Source organism: Hyla sarda, chromosome 11, assembly GCF_029499605.1.
Source record: "Hyla sarda isolate aHylSar1 chromosome 11, aHylSar1.hap1, whole genome shotgun sequence".
Lineage (NCBI taxonomy): Eukaryota > Metazoa > Chordata > Amphibia > Anura > Hylidae > Hyla > Hyla sarda.
In genome coordinates this window covers 53,537,730-53,561,152 of record NC_079199.1, presented here as the reverse complement: position 1 = coordinate 53,561,152, position 23,423 = coordinate 53,537,730, and the positions used below count along the sequence as shown (strand labels likewise).

The window sequence follows — 23,423 nt, the reverse complement described above, 5'->3', positions numbered from 1 at the left end:
TTTTATATATATCAACTGGCTCCAGAAAGTTAAACAGATTTGTAAATTACTTCTTTTAAAAAATCTTAATCCTTTCAGTACTTATGAGCTAATGAAGTCAAGGTTGTTCTTTTCTGTCTAAGTCCCCTCTGATGACACCTGTCTCGGGGAAACGCCCAGTTTAGAAGCAAATCCCCATAGCAAACCTCTTCTAAACTGGGCATTTCCCGAGACAGGTGTCATCAGAGAGCACTATGACAGAAAAGAACAAATCTGTTTAACTTTCTGGAGCCAGTTGAGAGTTGATAGATAGATAGATAGATAGATAGATAGATATATTATAGATAGATATATTATAGATAGATATATTATAGATAGATATATTATATATAATATATTATATATATATATAATATATATATATTATATATTATTTTTTATATTTATATTTATATTAATATTTATATTAATTATAAAAGTTTTTGCCTGGAATACCCCTTTAACCTTACTGGTGAAGATACATGAGGCAGGATTTTTTTTTTTCTGTACATTTGGGACACTTCAAATCTATTTCACCCTCCTTTTAATCTTTTTGTTGACTGACTGAGATGAAATGAATGGTTGTATTGCTGATTTGGTGAAATAATCCAATTTTTCTCCAATATTCATGCTTTACATTGTGATTTTGTTGGATCCCTTAGGGAATGTATTTTTTTTTCCCTTTCATTTCGGTTTCTACTTTTTTATTATTATAATTATATTTTTCATAATTGTGGTAGCCATCTTGTCTGAGCTGCTTTAAACAGCATTTAGAAGTACAATTTACAGCAGCCACATGGACCATAGAAACCAATAATATAATAGCCTGTATATATCTCATTGCCTTCTATACTCTGTGAAATGTGCAGGGAGGAGGAGGATGAGGGAAGCAGTGACTATCACCTATTGTGAATGATGGATCTTGTATTATCTATATTTGGTGTTATATTTCAGTGTACACCTGTCTGTGTTATAAGGAGATTGCTGAGAAGTGATCACTACAGAACAGGAAGTGTCAGTCGTATTATTAGGCTTAGTGGCACGTGCAAACTCCAAAATTGCATCTTGCGTATTTATTATGTGGAAAATGTATTTATTTTTGGCATAAAAACTTACTAGATCTTGTTCTAATGGGGTCTCTCATTGCAAATTGATGAACCAGACTTCCTTTTCAGTGCTGATGTTTTTATTTTATTTTTTTCAGAATGTATGACAACATGTCCACGATGGTGTTTCTGAAGGAAGATAAGTTGGAGAAACTCACCCAAGATGAGATTATTTCTAAGACCAAGCAGGTGATCCAAGGTTTGGAGGCCTTGAAAAATGAGCACAACTCTATCCTGCAGAGCCTACTGGAAACACTAAAGTGCTTGAAGAAAGATGATGAGAGCAACCTGGTGGAGGAGAAATCCAACATGATCCGCAAGTCTCTGGAGATGCTGGAGCTGGGGTTAAGTGAAGCACAGGTAATTGCATGGTGCACCACCCTGCCTCTCACCAGGGAGTATGTAGATCTGTAGCAGCTGGTAGGTCACTAAACCAGTTTTACAGATCGTTTGTACTTCTTGATTGTCTTCATCTTACATCATATAATCTATAAGTTCACAGCATTGTCTTAAACGAAAACAAGATGTTTGTTTTATACTTATTATGACATCTGCTTGTGCAAGTTTAGACTAAGGGTGTGTTCACACTTTCATGTTTTTAGATGCAGTTTTTATTTTAAAGACGAGAATGAATTAAAACAAGAATGTAATTTTCTACTTATACGTGCCCTCCTTTTGAGATTTGTTCCTGACTTCAAACCTGAACATGGGACAAGCTCACGTTTCCCGCTACAGGATATTCGCTGAGTTTCACTACCATTCACTTCAACGGGTCTGCCAGAAAACTATATATTTGCTGCTGTTACGGATCTTTCACTGATCCATTGAAGTAATTGGTAGCAAAACTCAGTGAGTTTTCTGTTAACATGTGGACCTACCTGTACCTATGTGTGACGGTGGTCTCGCAATTCTTCTGTGATTTTTCACCCAAATATTTATCTTTAACACATACAAATTACTCATGTCTCAGGTTTTCCCAGGTTGCAGTGTGGCCGAGACATGACATCACTAGTCAGGTGTGCAAAGGGAGCCTGTCCAGCTTCAATGGGGACTGACTGCTGGGTGGGAGAGAGATCATTCTGCAACTAACTGTAATTTTTCAACATGTGTAGGCACCCTGGTTAAAAAACACAGGTCTTTTGAATGGAATGCAGCTCATTTGTGTTTCAGTGGGTGGGGTGGCTGTGTGGGAGGGAGGAAAGTGACCTCACACTTATAAACAAGGATCTATTGGATTTGTAGTTTGAGAGAACAAACTCAAACAGGAAATACCCTGTTTACAAAAAGATTACCATAACACTGTGGCCATCTCACAACATAGCCATTTAGCCCCAAGAAAAGCACAGATCCTTCCTAAGCATGTCCATTACTGTCTGGGAGGTACATACTAAAATCACCTTATGGTGGATAACCCCTTTAAGGGTCTATTCACACGTACGGTATTCTGCGCAGATTTGATGCACAGGATTTCAAGTCATTCAGTTTGCATTGAAATCTGCAGCAGAAAATCCTGCGCATCAAATCTGCACAGAATACTGTATGTGTGAATAGACCCTAAAGCTGGGTTCACTTGTAGTAGTTTCAGCCAAGTAACAGTGTTATGCAAGATACAAAAACAATAAGCCTGCTTTATGTTCTTTGGATTGTGGGTTTTCAGTGGTCAAACCACTTTTGTTTGGAATAGACTTTCAGAATTTTCTGGGAGTTGTAGTTTTGCAGCAGCTCGAGAGCCACTGTTTTAGAGTTACGCGTACAAAAGAAAAAGATACAGAGCGCTTCATGTGCAGGTCTGTTAATATGGTGAATTTTGTTCCTTAAGTAGAAAAGGAGTCTATTATGTCCTGTTTCCTCTTTTTAATAAAGGTTACTGTGATACGGTAACCATATGTTAAGTGACTGCTGATTATTAAAATAAAAGTAAAATCAATGTATTTTGTGTTTAAAACTATTTTTTTTATTTTATTTTATTTTTATTATAAAAGGTGTGATACTAGCGCAAGTTATGGGTCTGTATAGGGATATTGAAAGCCGCCCGGCACTGTACAGTGTCCTGTGTATCTGTACTATAACAATGGTGGTGAGCCACTGATATTAAAATAAAAATAAATATAAAGTGCTGGCGCTAAATTAGGTGACTTATTGCAAGTGGTATAAAAAAAGTGTCTAGTTGCAAATATATCAGCTAAAAATAACTAATTGCAATGGGAATTGAATAAATGATCAGTATTAATGTGCAATTATTTACATAAAAATTATAAAAATTTGTAAAAACAGTATACCTTTACATCTTTTTACAAATTTTTATAATTTTTATGTAAATGCACATTAATAAAATACTGATCATTTATTCAATTCCCAATGCAATTAGTCATTTTTATCTGATATATTTGCAACTAGCCACTTTATTTATACCACTTGCAATAAGTCCCCTAATTTAGTGCCAGCACTTTTATATTCTTTTTAGTTTCTTGTAATTCCAATGTTTTGATGCCCCTAGGTTATGATGGCCTTATCAAACCACTTGAATGCAGTAGAGTCTGAGAAACAGAAGCTGAGAGCCCAGGTCCGACGGCTGTGCCAGGAAAATCAATGGCTGCGGGATGAGCTTGCCAACACTCAGCAGAAGCTTCAGCGCAGCGAACAGTCCGTGGCCCAATTGGAGGAAGAAAAGAAACATCTCGAGTTTATGAATCAGTTGAAAAAATATGATGACGACATTTCTCCATCGGTTTGTATCTTTATTTTTCTCTCTCTTCCCCTCCCTTTCAGTTAGTTTAGTCATAGACCTCCTACGTATAAATCACCAAAATGCCATTGCATACTTATTACAGGATGTGACTGATTTATTCCAAAAACTGCATAGAATGTTTTCAGGTTTTTAATTTATGCCATAGACCAGTATTTTTCAACCTCAAGTTGTTGCAAAACTACAACTCCCAGCATCCCAGCTATTGACTGTCTGGGCATGCTGTAAGTTGTAGTTTTGCAACCTCTGAAGGGCCATAGTTAGTAGTGTTGAGCGCGAATGTTCGCAATTCGAAGAATATATTGCGAATTTCGCATATTCACGAATATGGCGAATATAGCACTATATATTTGCAATTACGAATATTCGTAATTTTTTTTCCCCCCACAATGATCTCATCCTACCCTGCTTGTGGTCTAAAGAAGACTTCTATACTATTTACTATATTAGACTGGAGAGCGAATTTTCGCAAATATGAGAATATGCGAATATTCGCATATCCTCCTATTCGTGAGTATCGTCACTAAAGAATATTAGGGAATAGATAAGGATAGAGAAGGATAGAAAAGGATAGAGAGTTATCCGCATGTGCACTCACGCATTCGAAAATAACCACGAATTTCGCAAATATAGGACGAATATTCGTCCATATATTCACAAAATATTGCGAATTTGAATATGGCATATGCCGCTTATCACTAACAGTTATAATGGAGATAATTGCTACAGACCTTGCAGATTTACATTGACCTTCGCACAGCCAGTCTATGATGCCCGTCATTTGGCTGCTTAGGCTAGTTGCCAAAATAGGGTAGGGGTGCCTTTTATTAGGCTGGATTTACATGGAACCCTACCAACCCCATTGACTTGGTGTCCATGGTGTTTCTGGCATGGTGTCCAGCACTTCATCAGACAAAAAGTGCAGTATGTGGTGCTATGTTGGCAATGGAGTCTCCAACGTAGGTGTTAACCCAGCCTAACATGAACAGAATGCACATGCGCTCTACTAGTTATAGCATCTTTCTTGTACATAAATGATGACTACACTCCTCATTATGGAAAACCAGGTGGTAAAACTTCAAGCCATCCCTAAGCGAATGGTGTGAACCCTAGATTACCTTGCAGCTTCAGGGGACAGAATGAATTATTAATGTATAAAATTCACCAGTTACTCCATTCGGTTCTGCAATATTAACTTGCACCAGTATCTATTGTTAATACAGTAATTTATACGGTTGTGCCTTCCGCAGTAGGCAGAAATTAAGAGATACTGTAAAATATATGGAAAAATACTGCTTTAGGCAGTCTTCAGTATAGAAATCTCCAGTTGTCCAAACAGTGTCCCCAGCTGTTGCAAAAACTCCAACTCCCAGCATGCCCGGATAGCCATTGGATGTCCAGGTATGATGGGAGTAGTAGTTTTGCAACAGCTGGAGACACCCTGTTTGGAAAACACTGTCTTAAAGGCTATTTCCACTTTCACAATTAAACTTTATTGCAACAATCACCCTCTGGTCTAATCTTGTAGTCCTTTTTGCTTTCATTTGTCCCTTTACATTAAAGGAGTACTCAGTGATATGAAAAATGATCCCCTATCCTAAGGATAGGGGATTAGTTTCAGATCGCGGGGGGTCCGACTGCTGTGGTCTCCCGCGATCTGCCGTACGGGGCCCAAGCAGTCACCGGCAAGGGGGTTTGTCCAACCACCGCATGATGCGGCGGCCGACATGCCCCCTCAAAACATCTCTATGGGAGAGCCGGAGCACAGCATTCTGCAGTCTGTATGAGGGGGCTGGTTGGCCACCACATCATGCCGTGGTCGACACTCTATTTCGGCAAAGAGCCAGGGACCCAGTACGGGAGATCGCGGGAGGCCCCAATGGTCAGATTCCCCACGATCTGAAACGTATCCCCTATCCTTAAGATAGTGGATAAGTTTTCATATCCCAGAGTACTCCTTTAATCTGAGGCAAGAACTAAAGGGTCAGCAGCTATTAAAGAACGTGACTGCAAGATCAGACGAAGCAGGGTTTGTTCATTGTCTGTTACCATGGAGACATTAGCCTGCTTAGGATCTTCAGAAGGAAAGCTATAGGAAAGTATTAATTAAAGGTCCAATGAGTATTGTTGTGTGGTTTGTTGTTGCTCAGCTCCACAAACGTCAATGGAGCTGACCTGCAATACCGGGCATAACCAAGGGGTAAGAGTGGTGCTAGTTATTCATATAATGTTAATTAGATTAGTTTGTATTTGGTGGTCTGTTTGGCTGACATTCATAGTATATAAAGAGGCTTTAAAGGGGTACTCTGGTGCTTAGACATCTTATCCCCTATCCAAAGGATAGGGGATAAAATGCCTGATCGCGGGGGTCCCGCCTCTGGGGACCCCCGTGATCTTGCACACCGTTAAAATCAGTCCCCGGAGCGTGTTCGCTCCGGGTCTGATTACCGGCGACCACGTTGTCGGAGAGTTGTGACGTAACGGCTCCGTCCCTGTGTGACTGCCGCCACGCCACCTCATAGACTTGCATTGAGGGGCGGGGCGTGATGTCACACAGGGGCGGAGTCGTGACGTTACGCTCTTTTGCTCGCGTGGTTGGGATCCGAAGCCTCCAGCGTTGCCGGAAGCCATTGAGGTGGGTGCTGCAGCCGAGATACCGGGGGTCCCTAGCAGCGGGACCCCCGCGATCTGACATCTTAACCCCTATCCTTTGGATAGGGGATAAGATGTCTAGAGGCGGAGTACCCTTTTAAGCAAGGGCTACACCATGAATCCGGCTATGGCCAAAGTTCATAACATTGCGCTGCCTGTGTTGTAGTGCAGCGAATCAAGGTCAGTGTGGTTGTGTTGTGGCATGAGACCAGAAATCTATCCTGGATGTTGTGTAGCAGTTATGGCAACTTTCATGCGGCAATGTGACCTCGTTCACTTCTTTACCTGCAATGCAGGCAGTGTGGCACAAACTTTGGCTGTGTGATGTGTTATGGCTAGAGTTGCCCCATAGATCAATGTAAGATGTGTTTCACTTTTGTTTCACTTGCATTTTTTATAGGATGATAAAGACAGTGACAGCTCTAAGGAACCCCTGGATGACCTCTTCCCGAATGATGATGACGATCAAGGGTCAGGAAGTAAGTATCATGTTGTTTTGTAGTAGTAGACACTTAGTAGTCATAATGGGGGAGATTTATCAAAACCTGTGCAGAGGCAAAGTTGCCCATAGCAACCAATCAGCTCGCTTCTTACATTCCTAACAAGGCCTGTGAAAAATGAAAGAAGCAAGCTGATTGGTTGCTATGGGCAACTTTGCCTCTGCACAGGTTTTGATAAATCTCCCCCAATATGTTCTATGGTGTAGTAGAGTAACTTTGGGCCTTATCAGACAATCGTTCCTAATTGTACATGAAACCTCTGGACCTTATGTATTGGCTGGAAATGCACACAGTGATTTCTTTTTGCAGGAGTAATTCTTAGGGCCAGCTCACACAAAGATTCCACCAGGAATGTATTATTTCTGATAGTCCGGAAATAGATTTTAATTTTTTTTTTTTTTTTTTTTTTTGCTGCTAAATTTTCCGCTGCAAAAATTCTTCTTTGTGCATGGAAAACATTAAGAAACTGCTGCACTAGTATTTTCAAGCAGAATTTTTACGCTGGATTCCCCTTGAACAGGAGCAGGGTGAATAGATATTCATTTGCATCCTTTATTATTTATATTATTTTCAATTCTTTGTGGTGTTTGCAGTACAACAACCTCACAGCAGTGCGGCTGCAGCTGCCCAACAAGGTGGCTATGAGATCCCTGCAAGATTAAGAACCCTCCATAATCTGGTGATACAGTATGCCTCCCAGGGCAGGTATGAAGTGGCTGTGCCCCTTTGCAAGCAAGCTCTTGAGGACTTGGAGAAAACCTCTGGCCATGATCATCCAGATGTCGCCACAATGCTTAACATACTGGCTCTGGTATACAGGTAAGGGCTATTCATATTATTAATGATACTTCCTTTAAAATGGTATGTGGGTAAAATCAAACTATCCTATTGCTGTCATTACATACATTACAGCCAAGAAAAAAGTTCACCTTACACTGAGCTATCTGCAAGTCACTCAAAAAGACAGTTAAAGGGGTACTACCGTGCTGACAACTTATCCCCTATCTAAAAGATAGGGGATAAGTTGCCTGATTGCGTGGGGTCCTGCCGCTGTGGACCCCCGCAATCTTGCATGCAGTACCCCGCTCTCATCAGGCCCGAAGCGAACATCCGCTACGGGTCTGATGACGGGGCTGGTGATCGTGACGTCACGCTCCGCCCCCTCAATGCAAGTATATGGCAGGGACGAGACAGCCATAGACTTAAATTGAGGGGGTGGAGCGTGACGTCACATGGCCCCGTGATCGGCAGTCATCAGACCCGGAGCGATGTTCGCTCCGGGGCCTGATGAGAGCGGGGTGCTGCGGGGGTCCCCAGCAACTTATCACCTATCCTTTAGATAGGAGATAAGTTGTCAACACGGTAGTACCCCTTCAAGAGGGTCTATATGTTTAGTTTTTTTGGGACGATTACTTGGGAGTTAGATAACGTCGAACAGATTTGTGCCTGGTAAGCCAGCAGTTGCATGAGTGCCACAGTGTTTTCAGTCAGCTATTCAAAAGGGGTGCCTGTAGCCGGTTCACCACCCATTTGACATTTATGGCCTATCCTAAGGTTAGACCATCAGTATTACAGTCCTTGAACTCCACTTTGATGAAACCTTCAACACTAGAGAACGGTTTCATGCTACATGACTGCTACATCACTGTGGACCAGTGTTTCCCAATCAGATTGCCTCCAGCTGTTGCAAAACTACAACTCCCAGCGTGCCCGGACAGCCAACGGCTGTCCGGGCACACTGGGAGTTGTAGTTTTGCAACAGCTGGAGCCCCCCTTGTTGGGAAACACTGCTGTTTACCGGTCTTATTTCTGGCGAAGTTTTAACCGGGAGAAGACTTTAGAACTGAAGCAGCTGTGCAACAGTATTGCAGCAAATGAGCAGATGTCAGAAATGAGTAAATCCTTCTGTTAAATTTTTTCCAGGGACCAGAACAAGTACAAAGATGCTGCCAATCTGTTAAATGATGCACTAGCTATTCGTGAAAAGACCTTGGGAAAAGATCATCCAGCGGTCAGTAATATATTCCGGTATAATGTGTAATTTTATCCTCCCTGATCATCCTTTCTCATTTGTGCTCAAAGTGTTAACATTAAACTCAACAGGAAAGATTGCTAATGCCTTGGCTGATTCCTAGAAGCAGCAGGTAGGGTTCTCCAGACATCTGCCCTCCACTTGCCAATCATCTCTAATAAGCACTGCGCACAGCGTCCTCTCCATTAAATCAGCCATCCTTATTCTAGCGCTGGGTACTTCATTTTTGTGTTTAATTTTATAGGCGTATTCACATATGGAAGAATCCTTGCTGACATTGTCGTTGAGAGTCCTGTTCATCTGAATGGGGCTTGTAGAAGTCCATGTAATTGCTGCAGAAATACCCCCATTCAGATGAATTGAACTGAATTTTGGTTACAGAAATTTCTGCATCAACTCTTCCATGTGTAAATATACCCTTAGATCAATAAAAGATGAGAATAGCTGCTGCTTAATTTGAACTTTACTGCTGTAAAATTATGTCACACAATCAGATCGGCATGAACATTTTCAAAAGGCTTTCACAATGAGTTGATTTTATAGAATTAAGACCTGCCACCTCTCCTGACATGACTGTTTAGCCCCATTAAAGGGGTATTCCGGGCAAACATTTTTTAGCCCCTATCCAAAGGATAGGGGATAAGATGTCTCATTGCGCGGGTGGGGGAGCTGCGTCTCCAGTTTCGGAAACCTCCGGGTTTCCAGTACTGGGGATGTGACGCCACGCCCCCTCCATTCATGTCTATGAATCACTCCATCACGCCCCCTCCCATAGACATGAATGAAGGGGGCGTGGCGTGACCTCACGTCCACAGTCCCCGAAACCCAGAGGTTTCCGAAACTGGAGACGCAGCTCTCGCATAGAATGCGGGTGTTTCAGGGATATCATGGTGGTCCCAGCGGCAGACCCCCTGCGATCAGACATCTTAACCCCTATCCCTTTCTTTTTTTTTTTTTTTTTTTTTTTATTCCTTTTTTTTTTCTGGTATGTGATCACTGCATCTTAAGGTTTAATTGTGGGCATCAGCATGATCACTTCTGTCAGCTATAAGCAGCTGCTGATATTAGCCAAGACCCATGGTCCATGAAGAGTGTGCAGCTCCTGCGTTTGCTTCATAGTCCAGATACCTCTTAGGACGTGCATGTACATCCTGGTACCTCCTGTGGCATCCCCAAACATTATGACTTTGGGGCATTCTTGTTTTATTAATAAGCCAGTTATAGTAGGTGCATTCGCTCATATGCCAATTTTGCACATGCATATCTGTAATAAAGGTCATTCACCTAAATGACGGCCTTGTACAAATCCACATCCACTTATGGCTGTTCAGTGGCCTCAGAACCAATGGAATCATAGCCCTGAATCTCGTAATCTTCTTCATATCCATCCAGTTGTGTCCAGCATCTAGATTGTATAATCAATAGTTCATTTTTACTTATTGTAATTCTCTATGGTCTTGCTCTCATTTTAATGGTATTTTCATGTGCTGTGATGTCACTTTGTAAAGCCCAAATGAACACGTGACAGATGTGCTTATCTTCTGACCTTTTTAATGCTAATTTCTTCTTTTATCACATCTCGATCTGAATTGATTTTCTTCAGCAGTCTGTTCTTGTCCTTGGAGACTCTTTGTACTTTGATGTGATTGTGCTGATATTAAGAGACGTTTTACAATTTGCAGGTTGCAGCTACCCTTAATAACCTGGCTGTGCTTTATGGGAAGCGGGGGAAGTACAAGGAAGCAGAACCATTATGTAAAAGGGCCTTGGAGATCCGGGAAAAGGTAAGTCATGAAATGTGATTACTGTATATGCAGAACATTGTTATAGGAGAATAATGCTGCTGGATAACTCATGTATGCAGTGTTCTTTCTGGGAAGAAGGTTAAGGTTACCTACACATAAGGCACGAAAAAGCCTCATGTATGTTTAGCATGGTTGAGCTGTTTTGTAGAATATAACCTACAAGTAAGGAGCAATGTGTATATAGGGGTAAAAAAAATAGCCCCAAACAAATTGGCAAGACGCCATCAATATTATAAACCTACAAAAAACATCTGCCCACATTCAATAAAGAAATATCACAGAAAAGATAATCATGAAAAGTTATACTTTATTTATACAAGAAAATTCATATGACAAATAATAGATGATCCCATCTTCCCTTTAAAAAAATATATACACATAAGACAATAAATAACAGATGGGGGATACATCCTGGACAAGTTATGTAATAATAAAAAAAATGTATCCGCACTCAGGGATATATGATTTTCATAGATCAAAAAAAGAGAAATAAGTTCTCCATATTGCACTATGCCCTTAATAAGGGTAAAATAGATCTCATATAATAGATACTCAATATACTAATCCTTATGTGCACAAGAATATATGAATCAGTAAATCACTAATTCTATGATAGTGACCAGTGGATACCGTAGGACTGTTTTGTAGAATAAACAGAATCTCTTTGAGTATAGACCAACAAAATCAGCAGGTAACTAAAGCGTGCCATATAAGTATAAATGCTTAGCTTGGTCGGACATTCATATTTATTTGGTTTGGCAGCGGCTTACTCCCACTGGATGAAAGCATCAAGCATGTTCAAATCCAGCATGCCCCTTCCCTTGTTCTCCTGACCACTGCCAAGGAGAGTGGGAGGCTAGAGTAAACATTGAAATCTGGGAATCTAGCTGACATTTACTTTACGTTCATGGCCAGTATAAATGAAATCTGCAAGCCTTATTTAGCACACAAAACTGCTAACATTTCTAAATAGAAGTCATGTTTTATCATACCGGTGTTGATCATACTGCTAAGGATAACTGATAAGGTAGAAAATAATGTTCTCTTTACTTGGACTGTGATTGACAGGGAGTGCCGCAAGTCTATACTGCTCTCAAATAAACCTGCGGCCACTTTTTTCATTGTTACTAGAGACACATCTGATTATTATTATTTTTTTAACTGTAATATTTATTAGGGTTTTCATACAAACAAAGAACACAGTAGAGCCAAACAAGGCAAATAAATCACCAAATCCAGAAAGAACATCATAAGAAAGGTATACAAATCACCATCAGGCAAAAATGATAGAGTAAGAACAATAAATCCAAACAAAATTCAGGGGAGAAAACCATCATAAAATAATTATCAATAAGTAACTGTGAATCTGTCCCACAGATCCCATATGTACAGAAACAAGGGAATAGTGTTATTCAAGGAGGCAGTGAGTGATTCGAGGGAGTGAATCTCACGAATGCGAGCAATATGATCGCCTCCCGACGAAGGAAAGGTCTGTCTCCAATGTTTAGCGATGAGTGTCTTGGCCGCGAGAACTATGTGCATGAAAAGCTTAAACTGCTTTTTCGATAGGACCCTGGTAGACAGGTGCAGGAGGAATGGGGGAGACCATGGGATCTAAAGGGACTAAAACATCTAGGACTGAGTGAACTAGCTTCTGCACCCAAATGTTAATTATAAGCGGGCACGACCAGAAAATGGGGAAAATAGTAGCCAGGCCCACAACACAATGCAAGCATTGAGGAGGAATATCACGGTTCAACTTATTTAAAAGTACAGGGTATGGTACCAGCCCACGAGCATCTTAAATTGTGTCTATTATATAAGCCGTGCATATGGAAGCCTTGGAGGCCTGCTCACAGATTGTATACGCCATTGTGGGATTGAGATGATAGTTGTATTGAGAGCCTCCTCCCAACGGCTCATATAGCGATGGAAGGGAGGAGGGCCATCTGGAGGGGAGAGCAAGAAAGAATAAATGCTAGAGAGGAGTCCCCTCTCCTGAGGACCGCCTCCACACAGCTGTTCGAAACCAGTGGGCAAGGACAAATTCAGCGAGCCCTGTCTAGAGGACAGATAATGGCAAAGCTGACCATAGTGGGCTTCCTCAGAAGAAGGGAGATCCCAGCGAGCAACTAGCTGGTCAAAAGGAAGGAGAGAGAGTGAGAAGATCAACATCAGCCCAGCAAAACAGACCCCTGGAGCCCCATTCTCTAACCATACCAGAAGTAAGCCTCAGAGAAAAATTAGGATGATAGAGAAAAGATTGTAGAGAATAGAAAGAGCAAAGAAGTCGAAATCGTCTGAAACAGTAGGGACAGTGTCATGCACGTAGCACTTCATCAGGCCCACTCCTCAGGAATCAATTAGCGCTGCTTGAGATTAATACTGAAAGTTCTCATCTCTACCAGGATCATATATTTGCTTCTCTTTGTTCTTGATTGATAACTCCAGCAGTCTTCTGCATCGTGCGATGTCTTAACCAGCAGGAAACCATCAAAGCTGTCAGGAGGAGTGTGGTTGTGGAGTAACATAGGGGGGAGATTTATCAGAACCTGTGCTAATAGCAACCATTCAGATTGATTGATTCTTTTTCTGAAAAATAAAATAATAAATCTATTGTTTTTCATAGGCAACTGGTTAACCTTTCTTTAAAGGGGTACTACCGTGGAAAACTTTTTTTTTTTTTTTTTTTTTTTTTTTTTTTTTTTTTTTAATCAACTGGTGCCAGAAAGTTAAACAGATTTGTAAATCGCTTCTATTAAAAAAATCTTAATCCTTACAGTACTTTTTAGGGGCTCTATACTAAAGAGAAATCCAAAAAAGAAATGCATTTCCTCTGATGTCATGACCACAGTGCTCTCTGCTGTCCATTTTAGGAACTGTCCAGAGCAGCATATGTTTGCTATGGGGATTTTCTCCTGCTCTGGACAGTTCCTAAAATGGACAGCAGAGAGCACTGTGGTCATGACATCAGAGGAAATGCATTTTTTTGGATTTCTCTTTAGTATACAGCCCCTAAAAAGTACTGGAAGGATTTAAGATTTTTTAATAGAAGTGATTTACAAACCTGTTTAACTTTCTGGCACCAGTTGATTTAAAAAAAAAAAAAGTTTTAAGACATGTTTTGATAAATCTCCTCAATTATTATTAAGGTTGAAAAAAAAGACCAAAGTCCATCAAGTTCAACCTGGGCTGTCAATCAGCAGGGTTTAAACTGTTTTGCAAGGATAGGGTGAACAGAAAGGTGGTGGAGTATGTTTGTATGTTAGAAGTAATATGAAAGTCAGTGTGAATGATGCAATAGCGTGTAAAGATTGTGAGGATGTGGAGTGCCTGTGTGTGTGTAGAATTACAAAAGGGGATAAACACTGAAAATATAAACTTGTGTAATCTATAGACCCCCAACACCACGGAGGAGATAGGTCAGATGCATGAACAAATGGTGAGGCTGCCCGGGTACAGTGGTAATAATGGGATATTTTAGGGGTCAGGGTTCAGCTAAAACTGCAAAGGGGAGACAATTCTTAAATTTATTACATTATAGTTTTATGGCCCAGTTTGTAGAGGACACAACAAGAAGTGATGATCTGGTCATTTCTAACAATGCAGAGCTGGTTGGGAATGTAACTGTGTATGTAAACCTTGGTAACAGCGATCACAATATAGTCACTTTTTGCTTTAAAGTATAAAAAACAAAAACATGTTGGGCGGGTGACAATACTTCTTTACCATGAATTTAAACTGTGAATTTATGGAACAGTCTACCTCAGGAACTGGTCACAGCAGGAACAGTTGTGGGCTTCATAACAGGGTTAGGTACATTCTTAAAACTAAATATTAATGCATATGCATATGCAGAAGCATAGCCTCCCCTACCATCCCCTACCCTAGCATCCCCTACCCTTCATCCTCCCATACCCCTTCCCTTTAAAAAGACAGATGTGTTTTTTCAACCATACTAACTATGTAACCTATAATCCTACTGTGTTGATCCAGTGAAATGCAAAAACTCCCCATGATCCCCATGAGGCTGATGCCAATTGCCTAATGACAGAGGAAAAATTCATTCGCTATTCCAAATATGGTGATCAGAATAAATCCCTGGATCAAAGTTCTATCCACATAAATCTAGTATCCATAAACTGCAATATTATTATATTTTTCCAGAAAAACATGCAGGCCCCCTTTAAACATGTTTTATTGATTCAGACATCATAACATCATTTGGCAGAGAGTTCCATAGTCTCACTGCTCTTACAGTAAAGAATCTGTCTGTGATGATGGTGAAACCTTCTTACCTGTAGATGTAGAGGATGTCATGGGTATCGGCCTAGATATAAAAATATCACTAGAAAGATCTCTGTACTGTCCATTCATATATTTGTACATTGTGATCAGACCGCCCCGAAGACGTCTTTTCCAAACTAACCCCAATCTTGATAACCTGTCTTGGTCCTGTAATCCTCCCATACCATTCATTATCTTTGTCACCCTCCTCTGCAGTTCAGTCATGTCCTTCTTATATACAGGGGCCTAAAATTGGACACAATACTCCATGTGCAGTCTGACTAATGATTTATAGAGAGGCAAAACCATGTTCCGGTCACGTGCCTCTATGCCTCTCTTAAAACATCCCATGACTTTGCTAGCTTTGGCAGCAGCTGCCTGGCACTGATCACTAAAGTTGAGATTATTATTCACCAGTACCCGCAAGTCCTTTTTGATAGTAGTTTTACTTAATGTTTTATTCTTTGATGAACACCTTACCCAGTTTAGTGTCATCTGTAAATATTGAAATTCTACTTTGTAACCCCTCTACAAGGTCATTAATGAACCTATTGATAATAATTGGAGCCAGTACTGACCCCTGTGGTACCCCATTACGAAAGATTACCCAACCAGAGTAAGTTCTGGTTAAACTTACAGGCCTTTATTTCCCAGGATCCCTTTTTGACCTCTTTTTAAATATTTGATCCACATTTGCTAAGCGCCAGTCCTGCAGAACAATCCGTGTCATTATAGAATTTTTAATGTGATTAATGTTATTAAAGCAGCACCACACTTCTTGTTGGGTTAAACAGGCAATATTTTCTGGAGAATTTACATTATTTCTACTTAAATTAGATTTCCCTGTGTAAATACAGTAGAAAAGAAGGCATTTAGTAGATTGGCCCTTTTTTTCTCATTCTCCTCCATTACACCCAGATTATTTTGTGGGGGGGGGGGGGGGGGCGGCAACATTTTCAGTTTAAGTTGTTTGTTTTTTCGTAGGTGAAGATTTTTTTGGGGTTCTTCTTACTTTCTGTGACAATCATTCTCTCTGTTGCAGTTTTATTATTATTATTATTGTTATATATATATATTTTTTAACAATTTTTTTTTTTCTCCTTATAATTTAATACCTCCCCTACTACCTTCTTGTTTTAGTATTCTGAATGCTTTATTCTTATTATTTACCGCATCCCTGATTATTTGTATTTGCAGTCAAGAAGCCAGGACACTTTACTAGCTTCAGAACTCCTTGTGACTAAATGATTTAGCTTAGACTAGATTGCAGATTTAATTTTAGCTTTAAAACTTTACCAGGGTTGTGTTTTCTAGTCAGCAGAGAACAAGGATGAACTTCCAGCTCCCAGTCGGTAAAAATCCAAGGTTTATTTAGATCATGTTAAAATCCAAGTATAACAAACAAAGGATAAAGGCACAAACTAAACTCTCAAACGCGTTTCGACTTGTTAACAAGTCTTAATCGTTGTGTTTTCTAGTCCCTATGTGCAGGAACAGCTAGCGGACACTTGGTAGCACATATGGCACAAGTGAGTAAAAATTCATTTTTTCTGCAATCCTAACAGGATGATTGGGAACATTGGTATGATTAAACCTGTGTCCTGCAGACCTATTTGTTGAGGTTTGTTGTGGCCAAAGCTGCTGAGAGATTCCCTTTTGATCACTTTTTATATATTGTTTTAAGATAATTCCTTGTGCTGCTTAGTGTCTGTGACACCCCCCACCCCCATATGCACTCATGCACTTGTATACATGGTCTGGGGCATGGTGGTATCTTTTACACAGAATTTCTAGAAACGTCATTTAAAGCACCTGTGCTGCCAGATAAGTCTCTTTTTAACCAAGCCTATCTTCGCAACGCAGTAGAGCTGCCGACTAACATAGCCCTTTGACTAAGGCAGGGATTAGCAGTCTTCAAAATCTGGAGTAAGGGGAGTTTTATTAGGGGCAATAGCACATCTTGACAATGTATTGATGACTGTTTTTAGGTGCTGGGCAAAGACCACCCAGATGTAGCAAAGCAGCTGAACAACTTGGCATTGCTGTGTCAGAACCAAGGAAAATATGAAGAAGTGGAGTATTACTATCAGCGAGCACTGGAGATCTATCAGACCAAACTGGGACCAGACGACCCCAACGTAGCAAAAACTAAGAACAATCTGGTAAGTTTAGGAAGATGCCAACCTATGCGTTCTGTGTCCTGCAAATGATGGGGCTCTAATATTCTTATTGCATTTTCTAGGCTTCTTGTTATCTTAAACAAGGCAAGTTTAAGCAGGCAGAAACCTTATACAAGGAGATCCTGACACGAGCACATGAAAGGGAATTTGGATCTGTTGATGGTAAGGATTGTGCGCTAAAACATTTTCAGATAGAGGTTACTTTTCTGTAATAAAATGTATTAACCGCTTCAGGTCTGGGCCATTGTGTGCCTTCAACCTGCGGACCTCTAGATGTTGCAAAACTGCAACTCCCAGCATGCCCGGACAGCCATTGGCTGTCCGGGCATGCTGGGTGTTGTAGTTTTGAAACCTCTGGAGGTCCGCAGGTTGAAGATCACTGCGGCCTTCGTCATCATCCAGACCCCCCCTTTTGTTTTGTAATCTCCTCCCCTCGGCGGGAAGGAAGGGTGAGCTGGTCCGGGCCATCTATGCTGCATGGACCGTCCGGTGGGGATGGTTAGTCGTTCCAGGCTGGTCATTTTCACCGGGGGGGGGGGGCCCTCTTCTCCGCGCTTTGGGCCCGGCCCCGAACTAGTGACGTAATGTCCCTGTGCGTCGTCGTCAAGGCAGCGTCACTAGTCCAGGGCCGGGCCCGAAGCACGGAGAAGAGGGCCCTCTGGTGAAAATGGACAGCCCGCAACGACTAACCCTCCCCATCAGATGGTCCCTGTAGCATAGATGGCCCGAACCCACTGATGAAGGGATTGACAGGCTGTGATGATTAGGGGGGGGGGGGGGGGGAATGATTACATAGTGGGATGATGTATTTCCCACCCTAGGCTTATAGTCGAGTCAATAACTTTTCCTGGGTTTTTGGGGTGAAATTAGGGGCCTCTGCTTATATTCGGGTCGACTTATTCTCGAGTATATATGGTAATTGGGTTGAGATGACAGGTAGGGGTCTGACTGCTGGACACTGAACACACATCGGGTATTAGAAAGTTGGGAATTGGCTGTTGTACTATTTTTTTTTCTTTTTTTCTTAACCTGCTTTGTAGGCTGTATATATGTGAACTTCTCCTCATGCCTTCATTGCTTTTTGTTTAATCTGTAGATGAAAATAAACCAATCTGGATGCATGCTGAAGAAAGAGAAAAATTTAAAGTAAGTTTTACCATAAATAAAATCCATACATTAGTGTTTTCAAGCAATATAGCAGTAATGTCATAGCAGTACTAGAGATTGTAGTAGGGTCAGAACCACATATCTTTACTGGGCTTTGTTGCATGCTCCAACCACATTCTAATCAATTTTATTTGTATTAGCTGGAGCCAGATTAATTTTAACGAATCATTAAACAGTGCTGGAAACATCACAACACAAAACCCTCTTTATGATCTAATCCTTTACACACATCACATTATCTGACCCTGAATGTATTTGTGTCTTAGGGGAAACAAAAGGATGGCACATTTGGAGAATACGGAGGCTGGTATAAAGCATGCAAAGTTGACAGGTAAGTTTGTAACATTCAAGATCTTGCAGTTATTGATGTCAGAGGTTGTAAAATGAAGTCACACAAACTATGACAGTTCTTATTCTCTAGGACCTTGTCTGTAAGACATTATATTGTCTTTCAATTAATAGCAGGATAAACTACATTGGAAAATGTATGGTATGTGTTTATGAGCATTACTAGGACTCTGCTAAATCTGAAAGTGGTGAAAACACAACTGTCGCTTATAAACATGAGTGTTTGAAGGGTTAAAGAGTTTGTCCATTTAGGACAGTCCATTTTTGTTAGAGGGGTCACCCAACACTAGCAGATCTCAGGGTGATACCCTATTGATCCTTTGGAAGTCAACAGATAAAGTTAAACCATTGCACAATGCCCGTTGACAGCAGTGGACAGTGCTAGATCCTCTAGATTGAGACACTTTGTAGCCGCTCTTTGCTGTAGCTTATAGATGGTGTTTTTCATCAGAGGATTCTTTCCATTCTCCATTAATAAGTATGGACTTACAGGAAAAGCCTCACAAAAAATGTATCCCCTATCTCCTTTAATTGAGAGGGGAATTAAGCCATTCTTATATTATGTAGAATGTCGCCATGTAATACTACATGGCTACTTAGACTTAAAGGGGTACTCCAGTGGAAAACATTTTATTTTATTTTTTATGTACTGGTCCCAGAAAGTTTAAACAGATTTGTAAATTCGTATATTAAAAAAATATTTGTCATTCTAGTACTTATTAGCAGCTGCATGCTACAGAGGAAATTCTTTTCTCTTTGAATTTCTTTTGTCTTGAGTTGACCACAGTGCCCTCTGCTGACACCTGATGCCCGTATCAGGAACTGTCAAGAGCAGGAGAAAATCCCCATAGCAAACCTATGCTGCCCTGGACAGTTCCTGACATGGACAGAGGTGTCAGCAGAGAGCACTGTGGACAAGACAAAGAAATTCAAAAAGAAAAGAATTTCCTCTAGCATACAGCTGCTAAGAAGTACTGGAAGGATAATAATTTTTAAATAGAAGTAATTTACAAATCTGTTTAAATGGGCACTGTCGTGAAAATGTTTTTTTATATGTTGTAGTACTTAAGTACTTCAACATATCTCTAATATAGTTTTATAAAAAAAATGCTTTTAAAAAATTTTAAAAGCAATTTGAAATTCGGCCATTAGGGGTCGCCCTCCTAGTGGCCGAATGCAGTACGGAGTGACATCACTGCAAAATTCTGACTGATTCCGGCAGGGCATCAGTCGTAATTTTGTGCAGGAACATCCAGGGCTGCGCATCGGCTCCCTGCACTCGCCGATGGCTCTGCTGTACGGGGGGGGGGGGGCTGGAAGAGGCTCCCCCGCACCAGTCCCTCCCGCATTGGCTCTCGGCTCACTCCTTCCCCCATGAAGCTCCTGGGCGGCGGCAGCCAGCAGAGCCCCGGGTGGGGTGTGGGCCTGGTGCAGGGAGAAGCGCAGCTGGAAGGGGCTCCGCACGTCCTTCTTCAGCAGCCACCTGAGGGGAGTCCAGGACCACAGGGGCCCCTCCGGCTCCACTCCGGTGTAGCTGCCGCCTTCCATGGCCGGGCTCCGGCTCAGCTCCAGCTCCCCCGCCGCTGTTCGCCCGGTACAGAGCCACGGAGGTTGCCTTCCAATACAGGGTGCCTCCAGTTGTTTTACCGCTACAACTCACAGCATGCCCTGACAGCCAGTAGATGTCAGGGCATGCTGGGAGTTGTAGTGGTGAAACAGCTGGAGGCGCCCTGTTAGGAGAACTAAGGGCGGAAGTTGGCCCCCAGCAGGCATCAGTGACATGGTGCCTGTTGGGGAAGTCTGCCTGGTAGTGAGCACACTACCAGGCAGACTAAATGCCATTTTTAAAATAGTAAAAAAATATATATATATAAAGGCAGGGAGGGGGTTAGGGATAGAAGGGCTATAGGCAGGGACAGAGAAAAGAGCTTCCCTTTAACTTTCTGGCACCAGTTCATTTAAAAAAAAGTTTTTTCCAACGGAGTTTAAACTAGGACACAATATACACATTGCCACATTTATTAAATGGATAACTTAACATAAAAATTCAAAACATCTATGTTCAGCCCCACAGTGACCACAACACTGAAAAACCTTGGAGCACTTTATAGACGTCAGGGCAAGTTTGAAGCAGCTGAAACGCTAGAAGAAGCCGCAATGAGGTCACGGAAGCAGGTAAGTGGTGTTAGCATGGTGTAATCCTGTGCTTTATTTCTGTGATATTGTTAGGTACTTTTGATTTTAGGCTGTAGTATGTTGCCTGAATATTATTATTCCATCTCATGTGGTCTGTCCCAGTCCCCAGGAGGGCTCATAATGTTACACACATAACACAAAGCTCCTTGGGCTCAATACAATATATATGTACCCAATTGTTTTGAACTCTTCTGAATTGCCCGTAGTTTTGATTGAAAAAAATGGCATAGCAAACAGATTGAATCTAAGTGGAGGCTATGAACAAAGATTCCAACTCAGATGTGAACTTTGCCTTACAAGGGCGTTCGGTTACTGTGTGCCATTTTAAATAATAGTACCTTCTTATATGTTGTTGGGGCCTTTGCCCCCCCCCCCCTTAGGTACCAGAGCAGAACCTATAACTACACCCCTCTGCAAACAAGCACTTATGCCATAGAATGCTATATGCACATTATTTATTTTATTTAATATGTAAGGAAAGTAGCATTGTGGGTGTGAAATCCAGATGTTAACATTGTTACCCATACAACTGTTGACATTTGTGAAGTACCCCTATATCTGTAGTCTGAATGCTACTACTTTATTTATCACTGGCACCGGGGACACTTTAAAAAATGTTATAAAAATACATCTCCTAGTATAAAAGCAATAGATCTCTGTGACATGTTAGTTTTTGTATTGTGATATTTCTGTGTTTTTATATTCTAGTCTTGTGGCTGTATTTGCATGCTTTCATCTGTTCGTTTTCAGCGTCACTTGGAGTGTTCTGTGTGATATGAAACACTGGATGGGCCAGCAGAGGTTTTTTAGCCAAATAAATTATGTGACTGTAAGACTAGCCCTGAAAAATTGGAAGATATTTTAACATTAGATGGCTCAGTCATGTGCATTTAAATTATACAGTTAGTTTAAGGTCTCCTAAAAAAAAAAAGGGTTTTTAAGAGCTATATAAAAATTATAAAGAGGCTGAGCATATGTTTAGCTCTATGGTTTTACAGCTGAAGGGCAGCAGGTGTTTTTCGGTACACCTCGCTAGATCGATTAGTAATGGCTGCACACTTGCAATGCATTGTGGGGGCTCTTATGAAAAGTATATAGTTAGGGCTAAACTGTTAAGTCACATCTGTAAGCAGGGTAAAGGTCAACCAATGATCTCTTTCAAGTACGACAAATAGGGGTCCTACATAGCCACTTCTTTTGTGTATATTTAGGCCACTCTCTATTTTTAGCCAGAGAGTGTAGCTGTTAAGAAGGATGTTTATGTCTCTCTCTCTTAGTTTATTTGCCCTCCAGAGGTTGCTGTAGGGTAATTGCATCGCCAGCTGCAGCGATTTGCTGATCACCTTTGTACCACATTGTAAGGCTACATTCACACTATGATTTGGGCATACGTTCGCCCTGTGACTCATTTGAATGAGCCGACTGGACTCAGCTAGTGACTCCAGTCGGCTTATTTTTGAACCATATCAGTTTTATTGCCAGAATGTGTTTTTCAGTCCGGTGACAAAACCGTATATGGTCCAAAATTGTCACTAGCTGACTCTAGCATACATATGGTTAGGAAATCAGGTGAGGACCCTGCGAGCAAACTTATTCTCATCAGTTCTACTTACAGGACCACAGCTATCAGCAATATGGCCATTGCATTGTTTCAGCTGCATGTATCACATTTGTTCTTGTACAAGCTCTGTGGAATGTTAAAATGAAAATGTCAAGGTGTCCGTGTTTAAAGATGCATGCCTCCTGGAAAGAAACAAGCTTTCCTTTCCAGGCCTTGACATTATACGTCATACTCTGCCTTCCTTACTTATATCTCAGGGACTTTTCCTTTTACTTGTAACGCAAGGGTCCTGTCTCACAGGGACTAGACAATGTCCACAAGCAGCGAGTGGCTGAAGTGTTAAACGACCCAGAAAGCATTGAGAAAAGGAGGAGCCGAGAGAGCCTTGATGTGGTAAAGTACGAGAGCGGTCCTGACGGAGGGGAGGAAGTGAGTATGAGCGTAGAGTGGAACGGGGTAAGTGCAGTACACAGTGCGAGCAAATCATGGCTGACATTATTGCCGCTCTGACCAATCCTAAACCACATTAACATGATCTGCATGCTATTATAATCTGCATTGTAATAACCAGAATAATACAGCAAAGTCTCCTGCTTGAAGCATTGATATCTGGGTAATTTCTGACCTCTTCTTCCTCCTGTGATGCTGATTGACTGTCCAGGCTTAGGTTTTCCCTGAATCACTATTATGGTAGAATACCCACATGTATCATTACCACTCAACTCCATCGCTTAGATGTAATTATCATTTAGCTGTATTAGTATCCTTACATGTATGGCATCTCTTATGGGGTTTTTTAAATATAAAATCTGGCACAACAGAGTA

General features: G+C 41.1%; 1 protein-coding gene across 8 annotated transcripts in view; it reads left to right on the top strand.

Annotated features, from left to right (window-relative positions):
- KLC1 (kinesin light chain 1) overlaps nucleotides 1-23,423 on the top strand; it is an 89,393-nt gene that overhangs the window by 43,485 nt on the left and 22,485 nt on the right. For 4 of the 8 annotated variants that reach the window (XM_056546758.1, XM_056546764.1, XM_056546759.1 and 1 more), the window contains exons 2-13: nucleotides 1,223-1,484; nucleotides 3,622-3,852; nucleotides 6,923-7,001; nucleotides 7,616-7,841; nucleotides 8,946-9,033; nucleotides 10,737-10,838; nucleotides 17,135-17,308; nucleotides 17,389-17,488; nucleotides 18,423-18,472; nucleotides 18,760-18,824; nucleotides 20,908-21,016; nucleotides 22,884-23,054. In XM_056546758.1, the coding sequence (XP_056402733.1) occupies nucleotides 1,224-1,484; nucleotides 3,622-3,852; nucleotides 6,923-7,001; nucleotides 7,616-7,841; nucleotides 8,946-9,033; nucleotides 10,737-10,838; nucleotides 17,135-17,308; nucleotides 17,389-17,488; nucleotides 18,423-18,472; nucleotides 18,760-18,824; nucleotides 20,908-21,016; nucleotides 22,884-23,054 (1,656 nt within the window). In that variant the 5' untranslated portion in view covers nucleotide 1,223. The remainder of the gene's footprint in view (nucleotides 1-1,222; nucleotides 1,485-3,621; nucleotides 3,853-6,922; nucleotides 7,002-7,615; nucleotides 7,842-8,945; nucleotides 9,034-10,736; nucleotides 10,839-17,134; nucleotides 17,309-17,388; nucleotides 17,489-18,422; nucleotides 18,473-18,759; nucleotides 18,825-20,907; nucleotides 21,017-22,883; nucleotides 23,055-23,423) is intronic. The other 4 variants (XM_056546762.1, XM_056546766.1, XM_056546763.1 and 1 more) reach the window with 3 other exon arrangements.